Below are 15,000 nucleotides of genomic sequence, written 5' to 3'. Positions count from 1 at the left end.
CAGTGCTCATAAGTAAGTGCCCTGTATATGTTCCCTGTGTGATGACTATCTGTCTCACTGAGGCTCTGCTAACCAGAACCTCAGTGGTTATGCTCTCTCTGCTTTCCAAATTGTCACTAACAAGCTAGTGACCAATTTCACCAATTCACATTGGCATACTGGAACACCCTTATAACTCCCTAGTATATGGTACTGAGATACCCACGGTATAGGGGTTCCAGGAGATCCCTATGGGCTGCAGCATTTCTTTTGCCACCCATAGGGAGATCTGACAATTCTTACACAGGCCTGCCAGTGCAGCCTGAGTTAAATAATGTCCATGTTATTTCACGGCTATTTACCACTGCACTTAAGTAACTTATAAGTCACCTATCTGTCTAACCTTCACCTGGTGAAGGTTGGGTGCAAAGTTACTTAGTGTGTGGGCACCCTGGCACTAGCCAAGGTGCCCCCACATCGTTCAGGGCAAATTCCCCGGACTTTGTGAGTGCGGGGACACCATTACACGTGTGCACTATACATAGGTCACTACCTATGTATAGCGTCACAATGGTAACTCCGAACATGGCCATGTAACATGTCTAAGATCATGGAATTGTCACCCCAATGCCATTCTGGCATTGGGGAGACAATTCCATGAACCCCCTGGTCTCTACCACAGAACCCGGGTACTGCCAAACTGCCTCTCCGGGGTCTCCACTGCAGCTGCTGCTGCTGCCAACCCCTCAGACAGGTTTCTGCCCTCCTGGGGTCCAGGCAGCTCTAGCCCAGGAAGGCAGAACAAAGGATTTCCTCTGAGAGAGGGTGTAACACCCTCTCCCTTTGGAAATAGGTGTGATGGCTGGGGAGGAGTAGCCTCCCCCAGCCTCTGGAAATGGTTTGATGGGCACAGATGCTGCCCATCTCTGCATAAGCCAGTCTACACCGGTTCAGGGATCCCCCAGCCCTGCTCTGGCGTGAAACTGGACAAAGGAAAGGGGAGTGACCACTCCCCTGACCTGCACCTCCCAGGGGAGGTGCCCAGAGCTCCTCCAGTGTGCCCCAGACCTCTGCCATCTTGGAAACAAAGGTGTTGCTGGCACACTGGACGGCTCTGAGAGGCCAGTGCCAGCAGGTGACGTCAGAGACTCCTTCTGATAGGCTCTTCCCTCTCTTAGTAGCCAATCCTCCTTCCTAGGTAGCCAAACCTCCTTTTCTGGCTATTTAGTGTCTCTGCTTTGGGGAATTCTTCAGATACCGAATGCAAGAGCTCACCAGAGATCCTCTGCATCTCCCTCTTCACCTTCTGCCAAAGGATCGACCGCTGACTGCTCAGGACGCCTGCAAAACCGCAACAAAGTAGCCAGACGACTACTAGCAACCTTGTATCGCTTCATCCTGCTGGCTTTCTCGACTGTTTCCAGGTGGTGCATGCTATGGGGGTATCCTGCCTCCTTCTTGCACCAGGAGCTCTGAAGAAATCTCTTGTGGGTCGACGGAATTGTAGGAGGCTGGACTGGCTTGTAGTGAGTACCAAGGGGTACTTGCACCTTGCACCAGGCCCAGTTATCCCTTATTAGTGTATAGGGTGTCTAGCAGCTTAGGCTGATAGATAATGGTAGCTTAGCAGAGCAGCTTAGGCTGAACTAGGAGACGTGTGAAGCTACTACAGTACCACCTAGTGTCATATGCACAATATCATAAGAAAACACAATACACAGTTATACTAAAAATAAAGGTACTTTATTTTTATGACAATATGCCAAAGTATCTTAGAGTGTACCCTCAGTAAGAGGATAGGAAATATACACAAGATATATATACACAATAGCAAAAATATGCAGTATAGTCTTAGAAAACAGTGCAAACAATGTATAGTTACAATAGGATGCAATGGGGAAACATAGGGATAGGGGCAACACAAACCATATACTCCAGAAGTGGAATGCGAACCACGAATGGACCCCAAACCTATGTGACCTTGTAGAGGGTCGCTGGGACTATTAGAAAATAGTGAGAGTTAGAAAAATAACCCTCCCCAAGACCCTGAAAAGTGAGTGCAAAGTGCACCAAAGTTCCCCTAAGGACAAAATAGTCGTGTTAGAGGGAGAATGCAAGGAAAACACAAATCAGCAATGCAACAACGATGGATTCCTGTCTGAAGGTACCTGTGGAACAAGGGGACCAAGTCCAAAAGTCACAAGCAGCTCGGAGATGGGCAGATGCCCAAGAAATGCCAGCGGTTGGTGCAAAGAAGCTCTTACTAGGCTGAAGAACTGTGAATACTGCAGGAACGACAAGGGCTAGAGACTTCCCCTTTGGAGGATGGATCCCCCACGCCTTGGAGAGTCGTGCAGAAGTGTTTTCCCGCCGGATGGACGCCAACAAGCCTTGCTACACGCAAATCGTGCGTTTGGCGTTTTTGGACGCTGCTGGGGCCCAGGAGGGACCAGGAGGTCGCAAATTGGACCTGAAGAGAGAGGGGACGTCGAGCAAGACAAAGAGCCCTCACTGAAGCAGGTAGCACCCGGAGAAGTGCCAGAAACAGGCACTACGAGGATGCGTGAAACGGTGCTCGCCGAAGTTGCACAAAGGAGTCCCACGTCGCCGGAGACCAACTTAGAAAGTCGTGCAATGCAGGTTAGAGTGCCGTGGACCCAGGCTTGGCTGTGCACACAGGATTTCCGCCGGAAGTGCACAGGGGCCGGAGAAGCTTGCAAAGTCGCGGTTCCCAGCAATGCAGCCCAGCGAGGTGAGGCAAGGACTTACCTCCACCAAACTTGGGCTGAAGAGTCACTGGACTGTGGGGGTCACTTGGACGGTGTCGCTGGATTCGAGGGACCTCGCTCGTCGTGCTGAGAGGAGACCCAAGGGACCGGAGATGCAGCTTTTTGGTGCCTGCGGTTGCAGGGGGAAGATTCCGTCGACCCACGGGAGATTTCTTCGGGGCTTCTGGTGCAGAGAGGGGGCAGACTACCCCCACAGCATGCACAAGCAGGAAAACAGTCGAGAAGGCGGCAGGATCAGCGTTACAGAGTTGCAGTAGTCGTCTTTGCTACTATGTTGCAGGTTTGCAGGCTTCCAGCGCGGTCAGCGGTCGATTCCTTATCAGAAGGTGAAGAGGGAGATGCAGAGGAACTCGGCTGAGCTCATGCATTCGTTATCTACAGTTTCCCCAGAGACAGAGACCCTAAATAGCCAGAAAAGAGGGTTTGGCTACCTAGGAGAGAGGAAAGGCTACTAACACCTGAAGGAGCCTATCACAAGGAGTCTCTGACGTCACCTGGTGGCACTGGCCACTCAGAGCAGTCCAGTGTGCCAGCAGCACCTCTGTTTCCAAGATGGCAGAGGTCTGGAGCACACTGGAGGAGCTCTGGACACCTCCCAGGGGAGGTGCAGGTCAGGGGAGTGGTCACTCCCCTTTCCTTTGTCCAGTTTCGCGCCAGAGCAGGGGCTAAGGGGTCCCTGAACCGGTGTAGACTGGCTTATGCAGAATTGGGCACATCTGTGCCCAACAAAGCATTTCCAGAGGCTGGGGGAGGCTACTCCTCCCCTGCCTTCACACCATTTTCCAAAGGGAGAGGGTGTCACACCCTCTCTCAGAGGAAGTTCTTTGTTCTGCCATCCTGGGCCAGGCCTGGCTGGACCCCAGGAGGGCAGCTGCCTGTCTGAGGGGTTGGCAGCAGCAGCAGCTGCAGTGAAACCCCAGGAAGGGCAGTCTGGCAGTACCAGGGTCTGTGCTACAGACCACTGGGATCATGGAATTGTACCAACAATGCCAGGATGGCATAGAGGGGGCAATTCCATGATCATAGACATGTTACATGGCCATATTCGGAGTTACCATGGTGAAGCTACATATAGGTAGTGACCTATATGTAGTGCACGCGTGTAATGGTGTCCCCGCACTCACAAAGTTCAGTGAATTGGCTCTGAACAATGTGGGGGCACCTTGGCTAGTGCCAGGGTGCCCTCACACTAAGTAACTTTGCACCTAACCTTTACCAGGTAAAGGTTAGACATATAGGTGACTTATAAGTTACTTAAGTGCAGTGTAAAAATGGCTGTGAAATAACGTGGACGTTATTTCACTCAGGCTGCAGTGGCAGGCCTGTGTAAGAATTGTCAGAGCTCCCTATGGGTGGCAAAAGAAATGCTGCAGCCCATAGGGATCTCCTGGAACCCCAATACCCTGGGTACCTCAGTACCATATACTAGGGAATTATAAGGGTGTTCCAGTAAGCCAATGTAAATTGGTAAAAATGGTCACTAGCCTGTCAGTGACAATTTGAAAGTAATGAGAGAGCATAACCACTGAGGTTCTGGTTAGCAGAGCCTCAGTGAGACAGTTAGGCACCACACAGGGAACATATACATGCACACCTATGAGCACTGGGGCCCTGTGTGACAGGGTCCCAGTGACACATACATATAGGCCACAAACCTATGAGCACTGGGGTCCTGACCAGCAGGATCCCAGTGACACATAACAACCATACTGAAAACATGGTGTTTTCACTATGAGCACTGAGGCCTGGCTATCAGGATCCCAGTGAGACAGTGAAAACAGTGACAAACACCCTGACATACACTCACAAACAGGCCAAAAGTGGGGGTAACAAGGCTAGAAAGAGGCTACCTTCTCACACAACCCCCCCCCAAACGAAGGACAATAAGGCTAACCTTGGCCAGTTGAGACTTTATTGTCTAAGTGGTGATAAGTAGAGAGTAGCTCTGCAATAGACTGGTTACTCCCTTTATCATCCACTATATGGTTACTTCCCTGTGGGGATGTAAACCACCCTGTTTGAAGTTTTTTAGCTAGGCAACAATGTGAAGATGTATTTTCAGAGTTTCTATCAGTAAGTTTTAGTTTAGAGCAGTGGGAATTGTCCACTGAACCTATTTGTAGTGATGGAAATGCCAGACAGGGATGCTGTCTCAGAAAAGCCATAGCTGGGCAAAAACTCTGTCCATCTGGCTGGAAGAGAGAACAGGGATGCTGTTTCTCTTGAGTTGGAGCAGGGCAGAGATGCTGTCCTATCAGCTCCACACTAGGGCAGGGATGCTGTCCTAAGTGTTGTGAGGCAGTGCAGAGTTTCTGCACTAAAGTTTCTCTGGGAGGGTTGGAGGGATGCTCCATGTTAACTAAAATGGTGCTCTTTTTCTCACCAATGTTAGTTATCCCACAGAGAGGTACTTCCACCTCAGGGAGTCCAGCTTTGCTAGCTGATGATTCCCTTGGAACAGGTGCCACCCCAGGAGAGGTTTCTCCCACCACAGGAATAGTATCCTGAATGGTAGGGTGGTTAGGGGATACTGTGATACCCTTTTTACCTGTTGATGGAGAGGGATCCTGAGTTTTCAGGCCTTCTCTCCTTTGCTTTTTCATTTCACTTGAAATGAGAGGGAACAATTCCTCAGGGATGCCCAGCATGGCTGCATGGGCATAAAACTCTACATCAGCCCAACCTGAGGCCTCTAGGTCATTACCTAAGAGACAGTCTACAGGTAAGCTAGGTGATACCACCACCTGCTTAGGGCCAGTAACTCCACCCCAACTAAACTGAATTATAGCTAAGGGAAGAAACTTAGTGGAGTTATGGACATCAATAATCTTATACTGTTGTCCAATGATGTGTTGTTCAGGAGGCACTAGGTTTTCAGTCACCAAAGTGAAACTGGCACCTGTGTCCCTGTAGGCCAAGGCCTCAACACCATTTATTGAAACTGTCTGCCTGTACTTATCCATTGTAAGGGGACAAGCAGCCAGTGTGGCAAGGCCAATGCCACTAGGTGTGACAGAAACTGTCTTGGGACTGATTACATCAGTTTCCACTATGGACCCATAAGTGAACCCAACTACACCCTTTGCTTGACTGTTGCCAGCAGTCCCACCACTAGTACCACTACTGCTAGGGGCACTAGAGCTTGATGTATTAGTGGTGGTAGGCTCAGGGGGTTTACCCGGACAGGACTTATCCCCTGGCCTATGGCCTCTGTTTTTACACACAAAGCACCAAGGCTTTTTAATGTGTGCAGGTTGGGAAGAAGAGGAAGAATTTGTTTTATCCCCACCCTCTGAAGAGTGTTTAAGATTTGAAGTGGGATCTTTGGTTTTACCCTTATCCCCATGCTTATCTTGAGATTTTTCACCATCTTTCTTCTTATTGCCATCTTTGTCACCCCCTGTATGAACTTTTCTGTTCACCCTTGTTCTGACCCATTTGTCTGCCTTCTTTCCCAATTCTTGGGGAGAGGTCAGATCAGAGTCTACCAGGTACTGGTGCAACAAATCAGACACACAATTATTAAGTATATGCTCTCTCAGGATTGTGTTATACAGGCTTTCATAATCAGTAACTTTACTGCCATGTAACCACCCCTCCAAGGCCTTCACTGAATGGTCAATGAAATCAACCCAGTCTTGTGAAGACTCCTTTTTGGTCTCTCTGAACTTTATCCTGTACTGTTCAGTGGTTAAGCCATAACCATCCAGGAGTGCATTCTTAAGAACTGTAAAATTATTGGCATCATTTTCTTTCACAGTAAGGAGCCTATCCCTACCTTTTCCACTAAATGATAGCCATAGGATAGCAGCCCACTGCCTTTGAGGGACATCCTGTACAGCACAGGCCCTCTCAAGTGCAGCAAACCACTTGTTAATGTCATCCCCCTCCTTATAAGGGGGAACTATCTTGTGCAGATTCCTGGAATCATGCTCTTTTGCAGGATGACTATGGGGAATACTGCTGCTGCCACCATGGGTATCTAAACCCAACTTCTGTCTTTCCCTCTCTATTTCTAAAGACTGTCTATCCAAATCCAGCTGTTGCTTCTTGAGCTTCAGTCTGGTTTGTTCCACTCTCAATCTATTGAGCTCCCTTTCTAACAATCTGTCATCAGGGTGGGTGGGAGGGACATTTCTAGATACAGAGGTATGATGGGAATGAACAGAAGGAGACCTGTCCCTTACAGAGGGCACCCTAACAGCTTGGCTACCAGCATAATGTGAGATCACATCATCAGTATGGTGTGATTCAACCTCTGTACCAACTATGCTAGACTGTCTAGTAATGGGCAGGCTGAGAAGTTTCTTTCCTGAACCTTTTCCTGGGGGAGTCCCTGGATCAGATTGAGAACCATTAGCTACTTTTTCTACAGATTGGGCACTTATGGCCTTATCCTGTACTCTAAGCATATTAATTAACAGTTCTAAGGAAGGATTCTTCCCTACACTCAAACCTCTCTCTATGCAGAGACTCCTTGCTCCTTTCCAGCTAAGGTGATCATATGCAAGTTTGGACAGTTCAACATTTTTTCCTGTGCCAGACATTTTTTAGAGAGAGTTAAAGTGAAAGAAAAAGAAAAAAAAAGTTTTCAGAACTTTTTGGAAAGACAGAAAAAACTTTTTAAACTTTTAAGAACTTTTTGAAAGTTTAGAAGTACTTTTCAGCACTTAGAAAAGAGTGAAAAGAGGAAATGCAAAACTTTTTGGCTATGTGTATATACACTGACCTTGTTTTGTATATTTTTCTCTTATGAAAAGTACAATGACAAGAGTGGTAAGTAGTCTCAAGCACTTATCCCACCACTGCACAACCAATGTAGGAGGCTGGACTGGCTTGTAGTGAGTACCAAGGGGTACTTGCACCTTGCACCAGGCCCAGTTATCCCTTATTAGTGTATAGGGTGTCTAGCAGCTTAGGCTGATAGATAATGGTAGCTTAGCAGAGCAGCTTAGGCTGAACTAGGAGACGTGTGAAGCTACTACAGTACCACCTAGTGTCATATGCACAATATCATAAGAAAACACAATACACAGTTATACTAAAAATAAAGGTACTTTATTTTTATGACAATATGCCAAAGTATCTTAGAGTGTACCCTCAGTAAGAGGATAGGAAATATACACAAGATATATATACACAATAGCAAAAATATGCAGTATAGTCTTAGAAAACAGTGCAAACAATGTATAGTTACAATAGGATGCAATGGGGAAACATAGGGATAGGGGCAACACAAACCATATACTCCAGAAGTGGAATGCGAACCACGAATGGACCCCAAACCTATGTGACCTTGTAGAGGGTCGCTGGGACTATTAGAAAATAGTGAGAGTTAGAAAAATAACCCTCCCCAAGACCCTGAAAAGTGAGTGCAAAGTGCACCAAAGTTCCCCTAAGGACAAAATAGTCGTGTTAGAGGGAGAATGCAAGGAAAACACAAATCAGCAATGCAACAACGATGGATTCCTGTCTGAAGGTACCTGTGGAACAAGGGGACCAAGTCCAAAAGTCACAAGCAGCTCGGAGATGGGCAGATGCCCAAGAAATGCCAGCGGTTGGTGCAAAGAAGCTCTTACTAGGCTGAAGAACTGTGAATACTGCAGGAACGACAAGGGCTAGAGACTTCCCCTTTGGAGGATGGATCCCCCACGCCTTGGAGAGTCGTGCAGAAGTGTTTTCCCGCCGGATAGACGCCAACAAGCCTTGCTACACGCAAATCGTGCGTTTGGCGTTTTTGGACGCTGCTGGGGCCCAGGAGGGACCAGGAGGTCGCAAATTGGACCTGAAGAGAGAGGGGACGTCGAGCAAGACAAAGAGCCCTCACTGAAGCAGGTAGCACCCGGAGAAGTGCCAGAAACAGGCACTACGAGGATGCGTGAAACGGTGCTCGCCGAAGTTGCACAAAGGAGTCCCACGTCGCCGGAGACCAACTTAGAAAGTCGTGCAATGCAGGTTAGAGTGCCGTGGACCCAGGCTTGGCTGTGCACACAGGATTTCCGCCGGAAGTGCACAGGGGCCGGAGAAGCTTGCAAAGTCGCGGTTCCCAGCAATGCAGCCCAGCGAGGTGAGGCAAGGACTTACCTCCACCAAACTTGGGCTGAAGAGTCACTGGACTGTGGGGGTCACTTGGACGGTGTCGCTGGATTCGAGGGACCTCGCTCGTCGTGCTGAGAGGAGACCCAAGGGACCGGAGATGCAGCTTTTTGGTGCCTGCGGTTGCAGGGGGAAGATTCCGTCGACCCACGGGAGATTTCTTCGGGGCTTCTGGTGCAGAGAGGGGGCAGACTACCCCCACAGCATGCACAAGCAGGAAAACAGTCGAGAAGGCGGCAGGATCAGCGTTACAGAGTTGCAGTAGTCGTCTTTGCTACTATGTTGCAGGTTTGCAGGCTTCCAGCGCGGTCAGCGGTCGATTCCTTATCAGAAGGTGAAGAGGGAGATGCAGAGGAACTCGGCTGAGCTCATGCATTCGTTATCTACAGTTTCCCCAGAGACAGAGACCCTAAATAGCCAGAAAAGAGGGTTTGGCTACCTAGGAGAGAGGAAAGGCTACTAACACCTGAAGGAGCCTATCACAAGGAGTCTCTGACGTCACCTGGTGGCACTGGCCACTCAGAGCAGTCCAGTGTGCCAGCAGCACCTCTGTTTCCAAGATGGCAGAGGTCTGGAGCACACTGGAGGAGCTCTGGACACCTCCCAGGGGAGGTGCAGGTCAGGGGAGTGGTCACTCCCCTTTCCTTTGTCCAGTTTCGCGCCAGAGCAGGGGCTAAGGGGTCCCTGAACCGGTGTAGACTGGCTTATGCAGAATTGGGCACATCTGTGCCCAACAAAGCATTTCCAGAGGCTGGGGGAGGCTACTCCTCCCCTGCCTTCACACCATTTTCCAAAGGGAGAGGGTGTCACACCCTCTCTCAGAGGAAGTTCTTTGTTCTGCCATCCTGGGCCAGGCCTGGCTGGACCCCAGGAGGGCAGCTGCCTGTCTGAGGGGTTGGCAGCAGCAGCAGCTGCAGTGAAACCCCAGGAAGGGCAGTCTGGCAGTACCAGGGTCTGTGCTACAGACCACTGGGATCATGGAATTGTACCAACAATGCCAGGATGGCATAGAGGGGGCAATTCCATGATCATAGACATGTTACATGGCCATATTCGGAGTTACCATGGTGAAGCTACATATAGGTAGTGACCTATATGTAGTGCACGCGTGTAATGGTGTCCCCGCACTCACAAAGTTCAGTGAATTGGCTCTGAACAATGTGGGGGCACCTTGGCTAGTGCCAGGGTGCCCTCACACTAAGTAACTTTGCACCTAACCTTTACCAGGTAAAGGTTAGACATATAGGTGACTTATAAGTTACTTAAGTGCAGTGTAAAAATGGCTGTGAAATAACGTGGACGTTATTTCACTCAGGCTGCAGTGGCAGGCCTGTGTAAGAATTGTCAGAGCTCCCTATGGGTGGCAAAAGAAATGCTGCAGCCCATAGGGATCTCCTGGAACCCCAATACCCTGGGTACCTCAGTACCATATACTAGGGAATTATAAGGGTGTTCCAGTAAGCCAATGTAAATTGGTAAAAATGGTCACTAGCCTGTCAGTGACAATTTGAAAGTAATGAGAGAGCATAACCACTGAGGTTCTGGTTAGCAGAGCCTCAGTGAGACAGTTAGGCACCACACAGGGAACATATACATGCACACCTATGAGCACTGGGGCCCTGTGTGACAGGGTCCCAGTGACACATACATATAGGCCACAAACCTATGAGCACTGGGGTCCTGACCAGCAGGATCCCAGTGACACATAACAACCATACTGAAAACATGGTGTTTTCACTATGAGCACTGAGGCCTGGCTATCAGGATCCCAGTGAGACAGTGAAAACAGTGACAAACACCCTGACATACACTCACAAACAGGCCAAAAGTGGGGGTAACAAGGCTAGAAAGAGGCTACGTTCCCACACAATCTTCCCCCTTCAACTGCAGGCAACAAAAGACTGCATCACCGGTCCTCTGGGTCGCCTCTCAGCACGACGAGCTTGGTCCCTGGAACTCAGCAACTCTGTCCAAGTGACTCCCACAGTCCATTGACTCTTCAGTCCAAGATTGGTGGAGGTAAGTCCTTGCCTCCCCACGCTAGACTGCATTGCTGGGTACCGCGTGATTGTCAGCTGCTCCGGCTCCTGTGCACTCTTCCAGGATTTCCTTCATGCACAGCCAAGCCTGGGTCCCCGACACTCTAACCTGCAGTGCACAACCTTCTGAGTTGTCCTCCGGTGTTGTGGGACTCCCTTTCGTGACTTCGCGTGGACTCCAGTTCACTCCTCTTCTAAGTGCCTGTTCCGGTACTTCTGCGGGTGCTGCCTGCTTCTGTGAGGGCTCCCTGACTCGCTGGGCACTCCGTCTGTCTCCTCATCCAAGTGGCCACATCCTGGTCCCTCCTGGGCCACAGCAGCATCCAAAAACCCTAACCGCGACCCTTACAGCTAGCAAGGCTTGTTTGTAGTCTTTCTGCATGGGAACACCTCTGAAAGCTTCTTCACGACGTGGGACATCCATCCTCTAAAGGGGAAGTTCCTACTCCTCTTCGTTCTTGCAAAACACCAAGCTTCTTCCATCCGGTGGCAGCTTCCTTGCACCCTCAGCTGGCATTTCCTTGGCTCCTGCCCACTCTCGACACTGTCGCGACTCTTGGACTTGGTCCCCTTATCCTACAGGTACTCAGGTCCGGAAATCCACTGTTGTTGCATTGCTGGTGTTGGTTTTCCTTGCAGAATCCCCCTATCACAACTTCTGTGCTCTCTGGGGGTTGTAGGTGCACTTTACACCTACCTTTCAGGGTCTTGGGGTGGGCTATTTTTCTAACCCTCACTGTTTTTTTACAGTCCCAGCGACCCTCTACAAGCTCACATAGGTTTGGGGTCCATTCGTGGTTCGCATTCCACTTTTGGAGTGTATGGTTTGTGTTGCCCCTATACCTATGTGCTCCTATTGCAATCTACTGTAACTTTACACTGCTTGCATTACTTCCTTTTGCTATTACTGCATAAGTTTGGTATTGTGTACATATATCTTGTGTATATTTCTCATCCTCATACTGAGGGTACTCACTGAGATACTTTTGGCATATTGTCATAAAAATAAAGTACCTTTATTTTTAGTATATCTGTGTATTGTGTTTTCTTATAATATTGTGCATATTACACCAGTGGTATAGTAGGAGCTTTACATGTCTCCTAGTTCAGCCTAAGCTGCTTTGCCATAGCTACCTTCTATCAGCCTAAGCTGCTGGAAACACCTCTTCTACACTGATAAGGGATGCCTGGACCTGGTACAGAGTGTAAGTACCCCTTGGTACCCACTGCAAGCCAGGCCAGCCTCCTACAAGGTTACACTCTAATTCAAGATGGCTATTGTCTCTGCAGGCCAAGGAGGAGGGAAACTACACTCTAAGGCAGTCCCTCCCTTTGTGTGTAATGCAGTGTCAATATAGTTAAAACAGTAAAGCACACTGACTTTCCCTAATAGTGTACACTACTCTCATGAGACCTAACCCAGGTGAATTCCTATCCCTGCTGAGTTCTCATTGCGCCAAGCTACCTGTGCACTGTTGCCAGGCTGGGCATAGCAGTAGTCTCCCATGCGTAGCCCGCATTCATGTACACCTTAGTGTGCACCCGTGTTCACGTGTTAGCAGCCAAGTGTCCCTTAGCCTTGCTGCATCACAGCAGCTTTATCTTAAAAGGCAGACACTGGTGGTAAACATCTGCAGTCCATTTACTGTGTGATTTCCATTACACCATTACTGAGGCTCACCCAGAGTAAAAAGTCCAAAAAACAGGTGATCAACAGAAGCCAAAAATCCGGGCATACTGCTGGGGCAGAACCCATTCCAACAGTTACTTGTGCTCAAGGATGTTCAGCGTTTGGTTAATGCATGTCATTTTTACCACTCACTCTCAGTCACACATTTCTTTTGTATTGATTCCATTAATATTTGCAAGCCTATGTGAATATTGTATGCTCACTCACACTTTTCATTATTGTGGAAGTTTCTGGAGATAGTACAATTCTTTACTTTTATACATAACTTTGTCCATTAATGTAAGAAACAGTGACAATGTTATGATACCAGTGCCATTTCTATCATAAATGAGAAATATGTTTTCGCTTTTAGACATGGAAAACTGCCTGCAGTGCTCAGATGACCAGTGGCCCAATAAGCGGAAGGACGGCTGCATCCAGAAGGATCTGGTTTATCTTTCATATACTGATAGCCTTGGTGCCAGTTTAGTCTCCATATCTATTTGCTGCTCCATAATCACAGCTGGAGTGTTGGGAATCTTTCTTAAATACTGGGACACGCCAATAGTCAGAGCTAATAACCGACAACTCAGCTACACCCTTCTTGTCTCCCTAATGTTAGCCTTTATCTGCTCCCTCCTGTTCACTGGACGCCCTACACCATTGACCTGTTTGACCCAACAAGGTGCATTTGGGATTATTTTTACTGTTGCTGTCTCTTGCGTATTGGCAAAAACCATTACTGTTGTCATTGCCTTCAATGCCACAAAGCCAGGGAGCAGGTTGGGAAGATGGCTGGGACCTTGGGTATCTGCCTCTATGGTCATCCTGTGTACAATGGGTGAAGTAGTAATTTGTGCCACTTGGGTGCTCACCTCTCCACCACATCCAGGCACTGACACAAAGTCTGAAACCGGCAAGATGATCTTGCTGTGTGCCCAGGGCTCTACCACTGCCTTCTACAGTGTACTTGGTTACATGGGCCTATTGGCCTTTATGAGCTTTATTGTGGCCTTCCTAGCCAGGGACCTGCCTGATAGATTCAATGAGGCCAAATACATCACATTCAGCATGCTAGTGTTCTGCACTGTCTGGGTGTCCTTCATCCCAGCCTACCTCAGCACCAAAGGGAAATACATGGTAGGTGTGGAGATCTTTGCTATTTTGGCTTCCAGCACTGGGCTGCTTGGCTGTATATTCATTCCCAAGTGTTACATCATTCTGCTCAGGCCTGATTTAAACACGAGAAAGTCTAGTGGATAGGAGCAATTTATAGTCAGAAACATTGTTTTAATGTGCCTTTTAAAACTGCTGGGTATTAGACACATCTCATCTTTTCAAAGACGTGTTGTAAGCTCTTTAAAATACTATGTATATCAATGTATGAGTTTATATGCAGAGTGAATGTTACAAGTCCCATAAGTAAAACAATTGATATGTGTTTGAAGATTCCCACATTACCAAAATTCATTTCAAATTTGTCAATGTGTTTTCATCACTATTTTGCTATTTCACTATCAAAATGCTTGTGATTCCTTCTGCCAATACATTTAAGACCTTGCTTTACTTAGAACTCAATATTATTATCCTGAAGTGTATATGGCTTATAGTTTACCATTTACAGTGGAGGTTGAGATGTGGTGACCCCACCCCCCAGTAGGAAGTCATAAACTGATCACACTAAAATAAGCTAGTGTGGATGTCGCCTGACTATGGAATGGCCATCCAGTGAGGGAAGAGGATGGTGTGGTGGCTCTCAGACCAGTGGCAGCTAAAACACAATGGGGATGGTGGAGCAGGGTGGGGAATAAAAAAGTAAATACATTAAAGAAAAACACTTACCTTTTCCATCAGGAGAGACGATTCTATCTCTACTTTGTTTTCTTCTCTTCCCTGACTCCCAGAAACACACAGGCTCTCAGTCTCCCCTAACCCAATCATGACGCTGCTGTCACCAGCATGACAGCAGTGTTGTGATTGGTCTAAGTGGCCTGGTTCGGCATTCAGACAGGGAATGGAAGCCTGTGCTTGTTCTCCTTCCAGCTGTGCAAGACAGCTGGGTGGAGAAATGCTAATTGTGCATGACCGTTTGGCCGAACCAACACAGATGACCAAACGGTCATGCACACTTATAGTGCACTCCACTCCTCCACCAGCCCTCCTTCAGACCAGCCCAGACCCACTCTAACCTGGCTATGGAGGAAAAATAAAATTATAATAACATTGCGTTATCATTTTAGTTGAGACCGCTGAGACCCTCCGGTCTATTCTGGCATGTATCTATGTTTTTCCATTCCTTAAAGTTTGGATGTTCCCAAGATTACCCCCATCAACTATATATCTGTGGCATGCCAGGAGGAAATCCCAAGAAACATTGAGAAATGGCATCTTGTTTCTGAGATATTGTGAGTTTAATGAGCTATTTTAG

General features: G+C 48.2%; 1 protein-coding gene across 1 annotated transcript in view; it reads left to right on the top strand.

Moving 5' to 3' along the window:
- The window catches only part of LOC138273989 (vomeronasal type-2 receptor 26-like), a 43,761-nt gene extending 29,926 nt beyond the window's left edge, over window positions 1-13,835 (top strand). The window contains exon 4 of the mRNA XM_069218920.1: window positions 12,946-13,835. Within this exon, the coding sequence (XP_069075021.1) occupies window positions 12,946-13,835 (890 nt within the window). The remainder of the gene's footprint in view (window positions 1-12,945) is intronic.
- Window positions 13,836-15,000: the final 1,165 nt, after the last annotated feature.

The sequence above is a fragment of the Pleurodeles waltl genome, unplaced genomic scaffold (genome assembly GCF_031143425.1).
Source record: "Pleurodeles waltl isolate 20211129_DDA unplaced genomic scaffold, aPleWal1.hap1.20221129 scaffold_129, whole genome shotgun sequence".
NCBI lineage: Eukaryota > Metazoa > Chordata > Amphibia > Caudata > Salamandridae > Pleurodeles > Pleurodeles waltl.
Note: the sequence above shows the minus strand (reverse complement) of the source record. Positions and strands in the feature narration are given on the sequence as shown.